General features: G+C 48.7%; 2 protein-coding genes across 2 annotated transcripts; both read right to left on the reverse strand.

The window, feature by feature from the left end:
* Positions 1-607: 607 nt before the first annotated feature.
* LOC120657048 (exocyst complex component EXO70B1-like) lies at positions 608-2,869 on the reverse strand. The gene has a single exon (XM_039935290.1). It carries the CDS (start codon positions 2,662-2,664, stop codon positions 796-798), a length of 1,869 nt encoding a protein of 622 aa, XP_039791224.1. The 5' UTR covers positions 2,665-2,869; the 3' UTR covers positions 608-795.
* Positions 2,870-8,455: 5,586 nt separating this feature from the next.
* Positions 8,456-8,839, reverse strand: LOC120653726 (cilia- and flagella-associated protein 70-like). Its single transcript, XM_039931405.1, has one exon. It carries the CDS (start codon positions 8,837-8,839, stop codon positions 8,456-8,458), a length of 384 nt encoding a protein of 127 aa, XP_039787339.1.
* Between the last annotated feature and the right edge of the window lie 10,204 nt (positions 8,840-19,043).

Consider the following 19,043-nt stretch of genomic DNA (forward strand, 5'->3'; position numbering starts at 1 on the left):
CACCTTGATCACCGAGTCACATCGTAGCAATATGAGTTGGAACATGGAGTCTATTATATATGTTGGTCCTATTTTGAATTGTAATTAATGTTCTACCATGTTTGTTCTAGATGGCCATGCAAATATTAGATTATGAATAATTTATATAGAATCTGGAGCTAAAATATGGAAATGAATGATTTACTTTCGTCGCTGTTTTCTGCAAATTAACCACCAGCCAAAGTTTTTGCATGTCTAGATATGGCCTAGGTTATACCAACTGGTCGGGTAAGTCTTGCTGAGTATTAATTGCTCAGGGTTTTTGTTGAAATATTATTTCAGGGCACTCAGACGTAGACTTTTGTCCCTGCTGCGTTAAGTTCATCCGCCGAGACGCAGAGAGATAGGAGGTTGTGGACCCAGATGCTTAGTTAGGGACCTCCCTTGGGTACACTTGTGGTAGTTGTAGGCAAAGTTTGTAAATTATGTCTTTATTCAAACTTGGTTTGAAAAATTTATAGTAGAATCTTGTGTATATTGCTGTAATTTTCAAACATGTGTCGTGCTTGTACCAGCTGTGCTCACCTTCGAGTGAGACTATCGGTGTTGTTTCGATCGGGACGTGGGCTGAGAAAGGGCAGTCAAATTAAACCATTAAGCTAATGCGCCCGATGTGTTCAAATGACGACCATTACATTTAATTGAGAGTTTTAATTTAGAAAGGGAGGAGAAATCAACAGCTACGGGATCAAACTATCAGGAGAAGCGGGATCAACTGCATGCGCGGTGCTCATGGTCCTCTGCTCCGGCGATCGATCACCACCTGACAAACTTGGGCACGCCTTCGAAGAAGTCCAGCATGTAGTTCTCGAGGTCCTCGAGGCTGCACTTGACGTGCCTCGCCGGGTGCCGGCTCCCCTGCCCGAGGAACGCCCGGTACGCCGGGATCAGCCGCTCCGACACGGCGATGCGCAGCTCCTCCCGGAGCTGGGGGTCCGTCACCTTCCACGCCGTCTGGGCCCGGTACAGCTCCTGGAACGCCGCGTTGAAGCCCTTGGCCGACGCGCCCTGCGGCGCCGCCGCCCTGTGCCCCGCCGGCGGCCTCGACGCCGCGCCGTCGTCCCTCCTCAGGTGGGTGGACAGCACGGCCGTCCATGACGCTCGGAGGTACGCGGTCTCGTACTGCCGGATCTGGCCGCGGTGCCGGCGGAGCCAGTCGTCGCCGAGGAGCTCCCGCAGCGGCGGCGACTCCCTCACCTTCTGCACCACGTAGTAGAGGTTGTTCATCAGGAAGATGTACTGCAGCCCGGCGTCGTCGTAAAGCCGGGACTTGTCGTTCATCTTGTAGAGGAGGAGCGTGAGCAGCTCGCGGATGCAGCGCGCGGACGGCGTCGAGGCGGCGCCGGCGCCGCAGTCGGTGGAGGAATCGTCGGCGTCGTTGACGCCGGCGTCGCTGACGCCGGCGTCGCTGACGCCGGCGTCGCCGAGGACCACGTCCAGGGTGCCGTGGCTCTCGGCGAGGAGGCCGCAGTAGTTGAGGACGTAGCGGGTCATGGGGTGGATCTCGCCGCCGTGGACGGCCTTCCGCGACGCCTCGCCGTGGATGGCGTGGCCGAACTCCTCGATCGTGTGGCGTAAGGTGGAGCCCAGCTGCTCGACGGTGCTCGACACCTCGCCCGCGAAGAATCCGCGGGCGCCGTCGCCGGAGAAGAGGGCTTCGAGCTCGGGCTGGACGTCGGTGAGCGCCTCGTACATGCCGACCGTGCGGTAGAGCTTCTCGGTGGCGCACGCCGACACGGCGACGGCGTCCGCGAATCCCAGCAGCTGCAGGACGCAGCCCCGGGCGACGTCGGCGAAGCACTCGTGGCCCAGCTCCTCATCGGACTCGAAGACCTCGTCGCACAGCAGGCGCTCGCCGGCGAGCAAGGTCCTGACCACGGCCCTGACGGCGTGGCTCCACCGCCGCATCTTCTGGTCAAGCACGCCCCACTCCATCCTGATCACCTCCTCGATGGCGACGGCCTCGACGCCGGGTAGCGCCGCGGACTCCGCGAGCGCGTCGCGGCGGGCGGAGACGTAGACCTGCGCGAGCTCCGGGCCGTACCCGGCGCGGAGCATGCGGTCCGCGACGCCGCGGACGGAGGCCGCGGCGTCCGGGGAGAGCGTGCCGTGGCGCGGCGACGCGCTGGGCGTCGCGGCCTCGTCGACGTCGTCCGAGGAGAGCGAGAGGCGCCGCGGAGAGGAGGAAAGCAGGGAGCGCACCTCCTCCTCCAGGCGCGGCATGGCGGCGTGCACGGCGGCGGCGGCGCGGGCCGAGTGGCCCGCCGCGGCGATGGCGTCGTCCACGGCGTACAGGTAGTCCATCATACCGATCGTCTCGGAGGAAGAAGACGAGGAGTTGCAACGGCGGATGACCTCCTCCGCGGCGGCGATCTCTTCCTCCTCCTCCTCCTCCTCCTCGCCGTCGCCGCCACGGCCGGGCGCGTCGTCGGGGCCGCTGTCGGACGCCTCGTCGCCCGTCTCCGGAGAAGAGGGGGGGTGCAGGCGAGGGTCGAAGGTGGACAAGAAGTGCATCATGTCGTCGGCGGCGTTCTTGGACACGGCCAGGCTCTTCACGATGTGCTTCGCGGCCGCCATGACCCTCTCCTGCCCGGCGTCCGGCGACGACGCGCTCTGCCTCTCCATGGACGCAGCCGCCGTGGGAACACGCGAAGCAACCTTTGTTGGTCGTCGCCGCTACTGGATCACTCGAACGATTCTAAAGGTGCAATTCTGGTAGGCAAAGAGAAAGATCTCGATGGCAATTTATACTTGCCTTTGATAACCCAGACAGAATAATTTCTTTCTTTTTAACATGGAGCAGATATAAAAAAGTATCCATTTTTTTTGTATTCCAGATGATTTTAGACCATGTCAAGGGAATGCATGTGTCCTTTTGTTTGAGAAGTCGTGTACAATGAAATGGATCGTCCGATGTGTGCTATTGGAGGACATTGGTTCGTTGACGTGTAGATGTCGACTGCAGCAGAACGAGCAGGTTCAATTCTACAAGTAGGAGTAGTCTACTAGTCTTACAGTAGCTTCGTTTGCAACACCACTAGCTCCACGAGGAGATGGAGATGGCTGCAGCTGCTGAACAAGTTCCGTAGGATGTGAAAGTTTCAAGGCAATTTCACAGAGTTTGGATTTTAGCTCATGCAAACAGGAACTCCTGCTCATCACTTCATCAGGCCAAGAATGCTCGGTTTTTTTGGAGCGCCTGGACGTATGTGACACGTCCCAGCAAACATTTGACAGTTTCCTCTCTATACAAAAGGTTACTTTTTTTTGTGCGTTAGCTAGTATGCGACGACCAGAGGAAGAAAAAAATACCGAGATCAAGAGGTCAATGAAAGCTTTCTATTTTATAATGATGTTTTTTTTTGAACATAAAGTGATGTTTGTTAACTTGACCATATTTTAGGAACAATTTGCTCTAGTCGGCGCAATCATTTTTGGCCTTTTTTTAAGTAAAAAAAACTGCTACCGAACAGGCAAGAGTTGAGTTGAGACGGAAGCAACGTCCTTCAAGCAATTTTCTTTTGGCTTTCTTGTTCCATTCTGCGCCGCCAGTTTCTGATCAGACGGCTCAAGACGTCCAATGTGGATCATCGCCACTGGTTGCTGACCGCTTTGTCAATTGGTCTGGTCAGGGTTTACTCTCTCTTTTATTTTTTGAAAATAAGATAAGGTCAGGGTTTACTCAGTCTTTGGGACGGGCAGTTTGCGTCGTGGGTCCAATGGACCAAAGACAAATTATGCACGGGGCCCATCAAGTGCCAAGCCTATTGGCCTATGATGGAGATCAAGGAGAAAGATCATTGGTCCAAAACAAAAGGAAAAAGAAAAGGTGATAGAAAATCCTCGCAGTGTAGCACATGGCTTAAGTTCATACTAGTCCAGTGCTTCACTTTCTTACACTGCTATAAAAATATTGGTTCTGATTTATAGGAATGTTTTTTTTCAGTAGCGAGTTAATATAGCATCCGCCCTGCCCGCGAAAGAGCATGTGGCTTAGTGGTTACAAGAGCCTTGATAGCATCTCAGGTTCTGGATTCGACTTTTCGTGAAAGCGAAATTTCTAGAATTTAACAGCATTGTGTTTTCAGTGGTAGACGGCGTTCTATTTGACAGCGAGACGCCTATGGTGACTTCGTCAATCTTGAGAATTTGTCAACTCAGTCTTCAAAGATACTCATAGGGGTAGATTTGTGTACGTATGTTCATAGGGGCGTGCGTTGCGAGTGACTGAGTTGTATTGTGCAATCTTAAAAAAAGCATCCGCCCGCCCTGGAAAACAATTTTAATGGTGTGTGACGCCATAACCCTTCCTCCTCTAAAATAATGTCCATTTACGGAAGATACACAGCTAATCCCGGACGTGTAAGGAGCATATGGATATGGTCCATATGGATGCGTATGTGCATATTGTTTTTGCGTCTAACACTTGGCTTAATTTTTTAATCACATATTCACCCTCCAATCCACAATCACCAACTCTATGAGAAAAAACTTCTAATTATTGTAGTTGCCGATTTATACTATTTCATTATACATCAAATGATCAACACAAACAAAAATTTTATTCACCCTGACCACGAACTAGCAACAGAAGAAAAATACATTAGGTCCTGTTTGGCAGGGCTCCGGCTCCGGCTCCATAACCGGCTCCAGCTGGAGCCCTGCCAAACGGTGCTGAAACCCGATTCCAGCTCCAGCTCGGGCGCTGAAGCCCCGGAAATCCCGGTGACTAGAGCGGGACGGAGGGGGAGGATCCACGAAATGGTAGCTCCAAGCGGCTCTGGCGGCTCCTCCATCTCGCCTCCCACCTTTGCCCTCCCCCTTCCCACGCGCGTTGCGTCTCCTCGCGGCCTCTTCGCGCGCTCCTCGGTAGCCGAGGTGCGGCGGGCCACGACGGGGGCGAAGAACGGTGGCATTGCGGCTCGAGCAAGAGGAGGAGGACGGAGCTGCCGGCGCCGCCATGGCCGAGCGGGACTACGGGAGGAGGGGGACGGAGCTGGCGCCACCGCGGCCGAGCGGGAGTAGGGGGCAGAGCTGTCGATGCCGCCGCGGCCGAGCCGAATGAAGGAAGCGGAGCTGCCGGCGCTGCCATGGCCGAGCGGGAGGGGGGCCGAGCTGTCGGCGCCGCCGTGGCCGAACGGGAGGAGGTGGACGGAGCTGGCACCGCCACGGCCGAGCGGGACTAGGGGGCCGAGCTGCCGGCGCCGCCGTGGCCGAGCGGGAGGAGGGGGACAGAGCTAGCGCCACCGCTGCCGAGCGGGAGTAGGGGTTGGAGCTGTCGATGCCGCCGCGGCCGAGCCGAAGGAAGGAGGCGGAGCTGTCGGCGCGGCCGCGGCCGAGCGGGAGGAGGGGCGGAGCTACCGGCGCCGCCGCGGCGGAGCCAGACGAGGGGGGCAGTGCTGCCGGCGGCGCCGTGGCCTTGCGGAAGGAGGGGGCGGAGCTGCCATGGCCTGTTGGGCAGCAAGAAAGGATAAGGAGAAGATGAATTGAGAAAAAAATAGATAGACTGGGGTAGTATGGTCATTTTATATTTTCTGTGTATATTAATAACTAGACGGAATTGTTTTGTCAAACGTTTTCGAAAACGGCTCCAGCTCCACCGAAAAAGCCGCTCCACCAGTGAAGCCAGAACGGGAGCTGTTTTTGAAGGAGACGGAGCCCTGCCAAACATGCCCTTACTCTTTTGGAGTGGAAGAATCTGCAGCGTCATGCCTCCTCCAGTAGCGTTCGTGACAAATTTATATTTAATGTGCACTTTATTTCGTGGACACATTTATTCCTGGCGCTTTCGTGGTCACAAGTCTCGTAGTAAAATTTTCGTGGTCACAAGTCTCGTAATATTTTGCAAGGAAAATTCTTCAAAAATACATGTTTACAAGGTATAAAATTATTACAAATGTTTCGCAAGAAAAAAAAGATTAAATAAGTGTCGTCGCTACATATCTTTCTCTTGGTAGAAAAATTGAGCATTCATGTTAGCATCACCCAAATATTCGGATATGATTCATTATTCTCCATCAACGGCTGAATGGTACCAGATTAGGAGTCATTATCCTTTTCATTAATACGCCTTGATCGTCAAGTCCGGATTCTCATAAAAGCTTTTGATTCTGACAGGTAGTGAGAAAAGATCAAACAGGTCTCCTTCCTATCATAGCTCAGTACACACGTTCATTTTAACCTAGACTTCTGTCTATTTTGCACCAATCAGCCCACACCTGTTACTTTGTCTATGGCTCTATGCTGAAAATGATCTGGTGAAACGCATTTTTTAGACGATAGAATAAAAATACTATTTTGACATTGTGGTGAAACACATCGGACAAACACGTACGATCTCGCTCAGTGGGTGGATTGACATTTCCTTTAAAATTTAATTACTCGTCAAAATCAATCATGACGATTTTCCCACTAAACTTGGATCTCTGAACTTGTTTTCAAAATCACACTGTTCTTCTGGCAACTAGCCGCAACGTTTTGGCTGGACCGGGCGGCGCGAGCTGTGGCGGAGGATAACGGCCAGTGGTAAGCAACTGAGCAGGGCAAGGCAAACAAAGAACAGCGCGGGGCCGTGCTAGCGGCGGCGCTAGAGGCAGCGAGCACGGGCGCGTGCGCGGTGGCGCCGGGGTGGCCCAGGCCGGGCGAGCAGAGAGGCAGCGCGGGCGAGAGGTAGAGCTGGGCACTGACAAGTGGGTCAGGGGCAAAATGGTCTTCTTCCACCTCAGTTAACACCCTACTAACAGAACAGAATGGTCGTGAAAATGTCATTGAAGGATGAATCATAATTTCTATAGCAATGAAAGAATTTCCAAAAATTTTATGGGCACTGGAGAGAGAGAGAGAGAGAGAGAGAGAGAGAGAGAGAGAGAACAATTTTTGTGGTATTAAAGAAATTGGCTTTTCTTTTTTGCAGTTTTAGGATCTAAGTTGCTTTGCTCCTTGCCTCTCCAAATTTGTTCTCTCGATTCTGTAGATTGCTTTGCTGCTTTTTACAGTGTTTTGTGATAGTTACTCCTTGAAAGCGTTAGTGTAATTCTGCAATGTTACAGGCTTACAGCAGTTTGTTGTCCCCCCTGAAGGAGATATTGGGGAACCTGCAAAGACTCCATCTGCACAACGATCCATACTTTTTGGGTGCAGGGTGAAGCGCTAATAGACGGTGCAAGCGCCTGTACAAAGTTTATTATTAGTTGCGCTGTAATTCGGAATGTTTCTACTACTTTTGCAACCGCGAGCAAAGTACAAACAATACAGAGGTTGCCTTGACCTCCACAGCAGTACCATCTTGCAAGTTCGTTAATTTCGGTCATTACTCATTGCACCGTCACTTCAACTACAGGCAACCAGGAAAGTCTGAATTTGCATCTCGGTGCGTCGGAGTCGCCTGGCACCAGATCGGAGTCGGCGCAAAACAGGCATCGGATCGGAGTCGGCGCCAAGGTTCGGTACAGCTTCACCTACCAGTCAGCATTCTGCCTGGAATGCAATCCAGGGCATTTGGCGTGGCATCACCCTGAACATCTGGGGTGTCGTATTGCTCATGTTAGGTTTTGCTCTCGTTGTTGATGATTGTTTCCCCACAAATCGATCTGATTGTCGAAAATAGCTCAAGGTGCTGCAGGGTGTGGTTTGCGTTTGCGAGGAGGACGGATCGACTAAGATTGGAACAACATCCAAAAATTCAACACGTTGCGAGCGGGAGCAGATTTATTCCTTCCAGAAGGAACATCTGGATGGTTGGCGGTAAACTACGAGAACTACAACCTAAGGAGTCGTCATTGCTGCGCAGCGTGTAGGGTAAGCAATACATTCATCTTGTCAATAACAATAATTTGGTTGGTTTGTTTGTATTGCTGGTAGAAGTTAGCTTCTTTCAGATTCAGCACATGGTGACAGGTGGCAGTTGCGGCCGTAGCAAGGTGACCACACAAGTCCAAACCCAATTCAGGCCCCGTTCGGATGGACGGAAAATCGCTGGCTAGGCTGGGCTGATCAGCCAGCCCAGCCGGCGCACCACCAGCCGTTCGACTGGAATAAGCCGTGGCGAGCAGGCAAGGGACAACGGCTGCTCCCCTTCGCGTGGCCTCCACACGGCGCGGCTCCCCTCCTCCCTCGCAGCCAGCGGGCTTGGCTCCGGCGCGCGGCCGGCGGGCACTCCTCCCTCGCGGTCGACGCGCGCGGCTCCGGCGGCTCGCGGGCTGGGGGAGCTCCGTGGCGCAGGACGTCCTCGCGGCCCCTGCTCCCCTGCGCCCTCCTTCCCCGCCTCGCCCGAGAAGCACACGCCCGCGAGCTGCGGCAGGGAGGAGGCCCGCCGGTGCGGCGGCGGAGAGGCTCGCGCGGCACGGAGCGGGGCCACGCGGTGGCGGCGCGCACCACCAGCGCTGTGGCGGCGGACCGCGCCTCTCCTGCATCCGGCCTACCACTGGATCCGCTCGACGGCACCGACGCGCTCGGCGGCAGCGCGCATGACGCCCTCCACCAGCTGCAGCAGGCAGAGCTCGGCGCCGCCGTAGCCGGCGCCGACGCCCGCGCCCGCGCCCACCATGTACCGCTGCACATCCGCGCGGGTCAGCTCCTGCATCGCCGCCATGAAGTCGGGGCTGAACGGGTACGCCGAGGGCGCTGCGGCGGCGGCGGCGGATGGAGCGGGTGGCAGAGGCGGAGGAGGGGATGGTGAGGGCGGCGACGGGGACGCCGGGAGCTCCTGGAACTGGCAGTGGGCGCGGTCGTGGTGGAAGCGCTGGTCCGTGCCAGGGAGCGAGAGGGAGAGGGAGGTCAGCGGGTCGTCGTCCTCGACCATATCTGTTTCCAGCTGCTACAGTGTGTTCCCAGCCTGTAGCTAGAAAAGTACCGCTGGCAACCAGCCCAGCCAGCCAGCACTTTTCAGCTAGGCTATCTCCAACCATTCCCCCATCCAACTCCCCCCAAATGTACTATTTACTATATTTTACTATCTCCCTCCAAAAGATTCCTCCCCCTATAACTCCTTCTCTCCAACCATTCTCCCCATATATATTCCCTCTATATACTATCACTCATTAACTAACTATTTATTTAACATTTTTGAATTTAAAAAAAATCATACAGTATTTGTACTGTCATAATACACATTATCATTATGTTACGGGGCTCAAACGGGGTTAATATCGCGAAGGAACAGTGTGATTAAAGATATAGAGGGAGTTGGAACTCACTCTATATGTGAGGGGAGTTTCAACTCCCCCCACATATAGGGGGAGCTGTGGGGGGAGCCGTTGGAGCGCTCGCTCCCCCAAAGCCCCCCTACGTAGGGTGGGGGGCGGTTTAGGGTGCGCCGTTGGAGCAAGCCTAAGCCGAACGGGGCCTCAGCCAGCAAACTGTGATGGACCGGCTCTGCAGCCGCCTGTTCGCCTCTTCGTGCTGCTCGGGTCACCTTGCCGGACATCATCTAGGATAGAACGGTGTCGTGATTCGTCTAGTTAGACATATAGGTTCGATCTTCGCTCCAGTTGTTGATCTTGTGGGATTTCCTCTGCAAAGTTTGTCAAGCAGAAGTTTCTTCCTATTCTTTTCGTTTTTTACTTTACTTTCTTTCTTTTGCAAAGCGAGGGTCACCAAGAGCCGGAGGGAGAGCCCGGCAACAATTGTGCAAAGTGCTTTCGAGTCATCAACATAAGCTCTTCCTATTGTTGCATAAATTGCAGGGTAATAAATTAATTTCTTATATCATTGGAAAGCTTGTGCATCCCATTCAGGTAGCCTATGAGTAGCGATTTGAGTTCGTTTCACAGGTGGATGACACCTAATTCGCAGGCTAAGAGACTTCGCGGGAGAAGAACTGAATCACAGCCGCCTTTTCACTTCCGGGTGACAGAGCCTACCAACAGATGAAATTGGCTTCTAGGTGACAGCCAAACTTCTATGAAGTTCAGACCCTTTTGTGATCACAGGTGATAGAGTCAACCTTCGATGTATCACAACGTACTTAGAAATGATATGCTGAGAGACGGGCACTTACAAGAATAAGGCCCTGTTTGGGGAAGCTTTTGCTTCTCCAAGAAGCTCCAAAAGCTAAAAGCTCCCCCAAAAGGGGTCTGCTGTTCCCAAAAGCAAAAGCTGAGAAAGGTCATTTTACACTGGGAATCGAAAAGCTCCTCTGCGCCAGCTTCCCGAGCTTCTACGGGCGAACCGTTATTTTCTTCTTTCCCCGTCTCTTCTCCTCCATCTGTCTCCGCCGTCGCCTGCCACCGTCCCTGCGCCTCGGCTGCCGCCGTCGCCTAGCCCGCCGCGTCCTCCCTTGCCTGCCGCCGTCGCCTGCCACCACCTGCGCCGGCGGGGGTGAGCTCCCCTTGGGCCGCGTCCTCCCTCACCTGCGCCGCATCCTCCCTCGCCCCGAGCCGCGGCCACCGCATCCTCCCTCGCCCCGAGCCACCGCTGCTGCATCCTCACTCGCCTGCCGACGCGTCCTCCCTCCCCTGGGCAGAGACAACCGCTGCTTGCGGCCGGTGCGGGCGCGCTCCCCTGGGCAGCGCGGCCGGGGCTCGTGGTCGGCGGGGGCAAGCTCCCCTAGGCGGCGCGGCCGGAGCTCGTGGCCGACTGGAGCTCCCTCCCCTGACGGCCATGGCGCCCGAACTCCCTCTCGTGCCGATAAGCTCATTTTGATAAGCTCCCCCAAACAGACATGGTCAGCTTTTCTGAAAAACAGCTTTCTAGAAAAGCAAGCGGAGCTTTTCGGAGTAGAGCTTTTGGAGAAGCTGCAGCTACCCCAAACAGGGCCTAAGACTTTATTGCAACACAATACTACATAAGAGCATGCAACACTCTAATTTTTAGAATTTTTTTTATTTTAATCCTTTTTAATCTAATATTTTAATAATAACCCATGAATATCTAAATTTCCAAAAACTAGCCCTTTTGGTCGCGCCACATGCTTTGGCGCGACCAAGCTGCCACGCTGGAGCGCCCGTAGCCAGGCAGCTGATGTGGCAAGGCTGAGTCGCGCCATGCCCCGTGGCACGACTCAGCTGAATATAGGCCCACCCGCTGGACGGCCTCTTCCTCCACCTCCCTTTCTTTTTTCCTTCACTCCCCACCCGACTTGAGCTCCATGGCGCCGCCCGTCGCTGTCCCCCTCTAGATCCACTCGATCTTCCACCCGATTCAAAGGGGAAACGAACGGAAATCGATCCCTGAAGTTAGCTCCTCCACTCTATCCGATTAGTTTTCCTCTATTTCTTGGTTTTGTTAGGGTTTGAGTTGGCTAGAGTTTAGGTAGGGTTTGAGTTGAAATGGGGGATTGAGTACGAATCGGGTAGGATTAGTTGTGGTGTATCGTGCAATTGAATGATGGTGACACTTTTGTATCGTGTAATAATTGCTGCATGTATCAATTTGGAGGTGATAGTGTTGTTTAGATTTTTTTAGTACAAAGAGCTATAAAGTGTGAATAATCGTCATAGTAGCAAATCTATTTTATGTGCATTTTGGTAAAAATTCTTATGTTATGCTATATATAGTTATATTATCTTAATCATGTATGAAGTAATGAAGTGTGTTGTATTTATAATGAAGTAATGCCATATATAGTTATATTATCTTCTTAATTTTGTGTATATGTATATGTGTAGATGGATCGTTTAGTTCGTTTATTTTCGGGTGGGACGGTTAAAGAAAATGGAGAGTTTGCAAGAATGAGGCAAGAAGTTGCAAGATTTGATGTGGCACCTTCATTCGATGATATAATGTGTCGAGTAAATTCATTATTCAAAGTAGAAAATAAGCGTATGGAGTTAAAGGTTTGTGGTAGGTTTGATGCTGGAAAGGAAAGGTCACACTATGTGATGATGTCAATTGGTTGTGAGAATGATTGGTTGTTTTACAAAGAGTTGGTCAGAGGTTCGCAAGTGGGTTGTGCAGAGATAGTGGTTGATGTGTGCAATCGTAGTATGGATGCCCCTGCTGAAGATGGTGATGATTACCCCATTGAACATGTAACTCAAGAAGCCATTTCACCGGATCATGATTCCGATGCACCCGAGAAGGAAGATAAAAGTTATGGTGATGATATTTCTCATGACTCAGATGATGATGATAGTGGTGATGAAATTGGGTTTGACACATGCCGTGTAAACAATAATTTCGATGAAGACGACTTTGACAATGAGGAGGTCGATGATGATGACATATCTCAGGGCTCGGAAGAAAATAAGGGTGGTGAAGACGACAATGATGTGGTGCTTCCAGAAACAGATGGGACACATATTGGACAACAAACACATGGGCTGCCGTCGGTTAGGGTGTCCCAAGCATCTGCATTCGTTCCAAGAAGAACCGAAGCAACTCCGTTCGTGGCACGAACACCAATGGGAGATGAAATGGCAGAAGAGACAATTAGAGAACATAGATCAACAATGTTTGGAAGACGTATACCCCAATTGACTACAGTTGAGTTGAGGCAGTTGAAGACTGTGCATGTTGATATTCCAGAGGTCCCTATTTTTCATTCTATACCAAAAGGGGGTTTTTGTGATTCGGGTCTGCGTCATGCATGTATTGAGCCCGATAGTGGTGAGCAGTTGATAGAGAAGGGAATGATATTTGATAGCCTTAAGGATCTTAAATTTTTCTTGAGGGACTACTCTGTGCGGCACCATAGACCGTACGACGTGGTGCATTCGTCGGCTAAATTGAGGTACATGGTTCGTTGCCAGCAGGGGTGTCCTTGGAAGGTTTGGGCTCGTCCTGTCGCTGATGATAGAGTGAAATGGAGGATCAGTAATATTAAACAACCTCACACATGTGGGACATCTGAGGTTTCTCAAGAGCATTCCCAATGTACCGCACGTTACATTGGGAGACGCATTGCCGCAATGGTTCATGTTGACCCAGATGTTTCTATGGCAGCTATTATTGAAGCTATTCATGGTTTTACAAATTATCGGGTAAATATGGAAAGGCTTGGAGGGCCAAGTAGCATGCAATATCAATGTTATGGGGCGATTGGAAGGAAGCTTATGGAAGGGTTGAAAGCATCTAGGCCCCTAATTCCAGTTTTGGTAATTAATGACAACGATTTGTGGATTAACGAATTCATTTGAGATAATGAGTATAGGTTGATCCACAAGTGAAAGAGATTTGGTTGAGAACGTATGGAGTTTTGGAGGTGATAAGCAAAGCTCGGACTCAAGGCAAAGGTATAAACTAGGGCTTTTGCGTTTTACCGGTCACAAGGCGTTTAGTGGATGAAAAGTGACCGGATTTGTTGGATAGATAGCCGTACTATCAAGAGGGGTTGTGTACTCATGCTTGACGGGTTTTTAGTGCCATTTTGCTCAAAATGTCTAGTTGCATACATGAGGGCTAACGGCGTTTTGAAAAGATTTGAAATAGACTAAGTTCGAGAGCTGACTGAGTAACGGCGGACAGTCCGCGCCTGAGGGGCGGACAGTCCGCGCCCGTTCCAGAGAGCTTGCAGAGGCTCTGGTGGGCTGGCGGACAGTCCGGCCCAGATGGGCGGACAGTCCGCGACCGTTCCAGAGAGCTTGCATAGGCTCTGGTGGGCTGGCGGACAGTCCGGCCCAGATGGGCGGACGGTCCGCCACTGTATTTCATATTTGTACCAGAAAGGGTGTCTCTCTGGTTTGGGCTGAAAAGTTAAACTGCGAACAGTCCGCTCCTGAGGCGCGGACGGTCCGCAGGCTAATCTCAAAGTTGTTCCAGAGACGTTGTTAGTCTCTGGTGGGTTGGAACTCTTAACTGCGGACGGTCCGCCACTAGGGCGCGGACGGTCCGCCAGGGGTTAACGGCTAGTTCTGACACACATTAAATGCACTCTGACTCACTGGTTTATAACGGCGGACAGTCCGGTTTTTGAACCGCGGACGGTCCGCGACTTCGCAGAAAAGAGTGTAACGGCTAGTTTTTGGAGGGATGTCTATATATACCCAATGCCCGGGCATTGGGTGAGTCTCTTGGCCATTTGGATAGCATTCTTGACACATTAGAGCTAAGGCATCCCTCTCTCACACACACTTGCTTAGAGATTGCATTTTTGAGAGTGTGAGAGCTTCCTAGTGCATTGCATCAAGAGTTTGAGCTTTGTGGCATTAGGGATACTTCAAGCAAGCGTCGTCAACTTGTTACTCTTGGGAGTTGCCGCTCCCTAGACGGCTTGGAGAAGTGGATTTCGTGGAGCTCCTCCAAGGAGATTGTTGAGGAGCCCCGATTTCGGTTGTGAGAGGTTTTGTGCTCACCTCACCGGAGTGGTGAAGAGCAACTCTAGTGGAATCGAGGTGTGGAGCGGTTCTTTGATTCAAGCCGGCTCAAGATCAAGAGGTTCTTGATAGAGGAGCGGTTGATTCTTGGAATCCACCTCAACGTGGATTAGGGGTGACCGGCAAGTCATCGACACCACGGGATAATTTCTTGTGTCAAGCTTGGTTACTTCTCTTGCTCTCTTTAATACTTGTTCTTACTTTGAGCAATTTACTTTACTAGAGCTTGATTTGTGACTTGTCACCCTAGGTTGCAAACCCATCTAGAGATAGTAATAGCATGACATAGGGCTTTCCTTTGTTACTAATTAAATTTCTCTAGTGTTATTGCTTTTAGATTTTAAACCGCCTATTCACCCCCCCTCTAGTCGGTGTTCTTGATCCTACAAGTGGTACCAGAGCTAAGTACTCCATTAATTAAGGATTTAACCATCTTGGAGTAGAACAATGACTAGTGATCATGGGATTCATGTTGGGAAGCCACCGTTCTTTGATGGGAACAATTATGATTATTGGAAGACTAGGATGTCGGCTCATCTCAAAGCCATGAGTAGAAAGCTATGGAGAATAGTAAATGATGGATATGTCATTTTGGACCCAAAGAGTTTGACACCCCTAGATGAGGAAAATGAGACACTAAATGATCAAGGGGTTAATGTGCTCTTTAGTGCTCTTGATGTAAATGAATTTAATAGAGTCAAGAGCCTCACAAATGCAAATGACATATGGAAGAAGCTCATGGAAATTCATGAGGGTACATCAACGGTGAAAGAGGCCAAGCTATACTTGCTTAAAGGAAATTTTAGTGAATTTACCATGAAGAAGGATGAGAGCATAGCCGAGATGTTCAACCGGCTAAATGACATTGTAAATGATCTCAAGGGACTTGGATTTGAGGTACCGGATGGGGATTTCAACCACAAGTTTCTTATATGTCTTCCGGAAAGATATGACACAATTGTGACCTTACTTGTAAGGTCAAATGTGAAGACCGCAACTCCCACACAAATATTGGGAGAAATTCTCACCCATGACATGTTCAAGAAATCTCAAGATGAAGCTCATGGTGGAGAAATTGATATGAAAAAGAAAAGTGTGGCATTCAAAGCTCAAGATAGCAAAAATGAAGAAGAAAGTGGATGCCAAGAAGAAGAATCGGATGAGGAGATGGCTCTCTTTGTCAAGAGATTTAATAGAATGATGAGCAAGAAGAGCTTTGGCAAGAGAGGCCAATCATCAAGAAAAAATCCTTTTGTGGACAAGACTTGCTTCAATTGTGGTGAAGTAGGTCATATCATTGTCAATTGTCCAAACAAGAAAAAGGACAAGAAAAATGATGAAAAGAAGAAGAAGAAGTTCATCAAGAAGAAGAAGAATGGCCAAGCTTATTTTGTTGAATGGGATTCCGATGCAAGCTCCGATGATGATGATGATGATGATGATGATGATGATGATGATGATGATGACAAGCCATCCAAGGGAGTTGCCGGGATCGATCGCCATCAAGGAGGCTCCATCACTCTTCTCTACACCACATTGTCTTATGGCAAAGGGTGGTGCAAAGGTACAACAAGATGGTGAACTTGATGAATTTTCATATGATGATCTTGTTGAAATGCTTAATGATGCCGATGAATTCATGACAAAGGAAAAGGCTAAGTTGAAGGACTTGAAGTTGAAGTTTACTTCTCTTCAAAATTCCTATGAGGAGCTAAAGACTTCTCATGAGAATCTCAAAGAAACTCATGAGAAGCTTGAGGAAGCTCACAATACCTTGCTTAGTCATGAAAGAAAAGCAACTTTGAGCATTGGTGTTAGTTGTGATTTAATTGATGATAAATCTTGTGGCTCTAGCTCTACTAGTTCTTTGTGCACTAAAATTGATAACCCTTCTTGCAATGAATCTCTCATTATGGAAAATGATTTATTAAAGAAAGAGGTTACTTGCTTGACTAATGATTTGAGAAAATGCTATGATAGTAGAGCAAAGTTTAATCATTGTTGGGCAAGCCAAAAGTTCACCTTGAACAAGCAAGGGTTTGGATATATTCCTAAGAAAGGGAAGAAGGCTTTTGTGCAAACTAAAACTACTTTTGTGAAGAGTAGTGGCAAGCCATATTGTGAGAAATGCAAGAAGGTTGGCCATGTTGAGAAAAATTGCACCAACAAGAAAGTCATATCCTTTGATTCAAGTTACATGCTTATGAAAAATTCAAATGGCAATGTTAGTGCAAAATTTGTTGGTATACCTATAAATGGTGCTAAAAAGAATGCCATTTGGGTGCCAAAAGTCTTGGTCACTAATGTGGTCACTAACGTTCAAGGACCCAAGAAAGTTTGGGTACCTAAGAGAGTTACTTCCTCTTTGTAGGTGAATTACAAGTCCGGAGGAAGACATTGAGTGCTTGATAGTGGATGCACTCAACACATGACCGGAGATCAAATGATGTTTTCCTCTCTAGATGAGAATGTTGGTGGTTATAGTGACATCATCTTTGGTGACAATAGCCGGGGCAAAGTCAAAGGAGTTGGTACAATTCCTATCTCAAGCAATCATTCTCTCTCAAATGTATTGTTAGTTGATTCTCTCAAGTTTAATCTCTTAGCGGTCACTCAACTTTGTGATTTTGGATATAAGTGTAGTTTCACTAAAGATGATGTTGTAGTGACTAGCTTGGATGGAAAAGATCACATCTTTACGGGATTTAGACATGAGGATGTATATCTTGTGGATTTTGCAACTAAAGAGGCAAATTTGTCCACTTGCTTATTCACTCAATCATCCTTGGGTTGGTTATGGCATAGAAGGCTTGGTCATGTTGGCATGAAACAACTCAACCGACTTTTGAAGCATGATTTAGTAGTTGGCTTGAATAATGTGAAGTTTGATAAAGATAAGCTTTGTAGTGCATGTCAAGCCGGAAAGCAAGTTGCAAATACTCATCCCACTAAGAGTGTCATGTCAACCGAGAGACCATTGAAATTATTGCATATGGATTTATTTGGTCCTACAACATATAGAAGTATTGGTGGAAATTGCTATTGTCTTGTGGTAGTGGATGATTACTCAAGATATACATGGGTTTTCTTTCTTCATGACAAGGCCGATACATATGACACATTCAAGAAATTCTTCACAAGGGCCGAAAATGAATTTGAGCTCAAGATGAAGAAAGTAAGGAGTGACAATGGAAGTGAGTTTAGAAACACAAGAGTTGAGGAATGGTGTGATGTGAAAGGAATCAAGCATGAATTCTCAACCAAGTATACTCCGGAACAAAATGGTCTTGTTGAAAGGAAAAATAGAACCTTGATTGATATGGCAAGATCAATGCTCTCCGAGTACAATGTTTCGGATAGCTTTTGGGCTGAAGCAATCAACACGGCTTGTCATGCCTCAAATAGATTGTATTGCCATAGATTTCATAACAAGACCCCATATGAGTTGCTCATTGGAAGGAAGCCAAATATATCATGTTTTAGAGTGTTTGGTTGCAAGTGCTATATTCTCAAGAAGGGAACTCGGTTATCAAAGTTTCAAAGCAAATGTGATGAGGGTTTTCTTCTTAGATATTCATCTAATAGCAAGGCTTATCGGGTCTACAACAAAACTAATGGCATTGTTGAAGAATCATATGATGTTGAGTTTGATGGAACCAATGGTTCTCATAATGAACAAGAAAATCTTGATGATGTGAGAAGTGATGGTTTGAGAAATGCAATGAAAAATATGTCAATTGGTGATGTTAGACCAAGAGAAGAAGACGAAGATGAAGATGGTCCTTCTATCTCTCTTAGAGTTAATCCTTCAACTTCTATCTCAAATGATCAAGCACAACAAATTGTACAAGATTCAATTAATGATGATTCTCAAGTACAAGATCAAGTTGGTTCATCTAGTGCACCTTCTTCATCAACTCAAGAACCCATTGTTCCTCAAAGAATTCATTATGTTCTTGCAAAGGATCATCCGGTGGATCAAATCATGGGTGATATTAGTAAGGGTGTCCAAACTCGATCTCGCATTGCTTCATTTTGTGAACATTATTCTTTTGTATCTTTTCTTGAACCTAACCGTGTAGATGAAGCATTGAGAGATCCGGATTGGGTGAATGCTATGCATGAAGAATTAAATAATTTCACCCGGAATCAAGTTTGGGATTTAGTTGAGAGGCCCAAGAATTATAATGTTATTGGCACTAAATGGGTTTTTAGAAACAAGCAAAATGAAGATGGAATGGTTGTGAGAAACAAGGCAAGATTAGTAGCTCAAGGCTTCACTCAAGTCGAAGGTTTGGATTTCGGTGAAACTTTTGCTCCCGTTGCTAGATTAGAAGCTATTAGAATTTTATTAGCTTATGCTTGCTCTCACAACATTAAACTTTTTCAAATGGATGTGAAAAGTGCTTTCTTGAATGGCAAGATTAGTGAACTTGTTTTTGTTGAGCAACCTCCCGGTTTTGAAGATCCCAAGAAGCCAAATCATGTATACAAGCTCTCTAAAGCTCTTTATGGTCTTAAGCAAGCTCCACGAGCTTGGTATGAAAGATTGAGGGATTTTCTTATCTCTAAGGGCTTCAAAATTGGTAAGGTTGATACTACTTTGTTCACTAAAGATATTGGTAAAGATTTGTTTGTTTGTCAAATTTATGTTGATGATATTATCTTTGGTTCAACTAACCCAAGTTTTTGTGAGGAATTTGGTGAAATGATGTCTAGGGAATTTGAGATGTCCATGATTGATGAATTGAG

This window comes from Panicum virgatum, chromosome 1N (genome assembly GCF_016808335.1).
Source record: "Panicum virgatum strain AP13 chromosome 1N, P.virgatum_v5, whole genome shotgun sequence".
Classification (NCBI taxonomy): Eukaryota; Viridiplantae; Streptophyta; class Magnoliopsida; order Poales; family Poaceae; genus Panicum; species Panicum virgatum.

Bases quoted from the DNA above. Each gene is read 5' to 3' on its own strand.
- LOC120653726 (XM_039931405.1), bottom strand. From the start codon at position 8,839: ATGGTCGAGGACGACGACCCGCTGACCTCCCTCTCCCTCTCGCTCCCT.
- LOC120657048 (XM_039935290.1), bottom strand. From the start codon at position 2,664: ATGGAGAGGCAGAGCGCGTCGTCGCCGGACGCCGGGCAGGAGAGGGTC.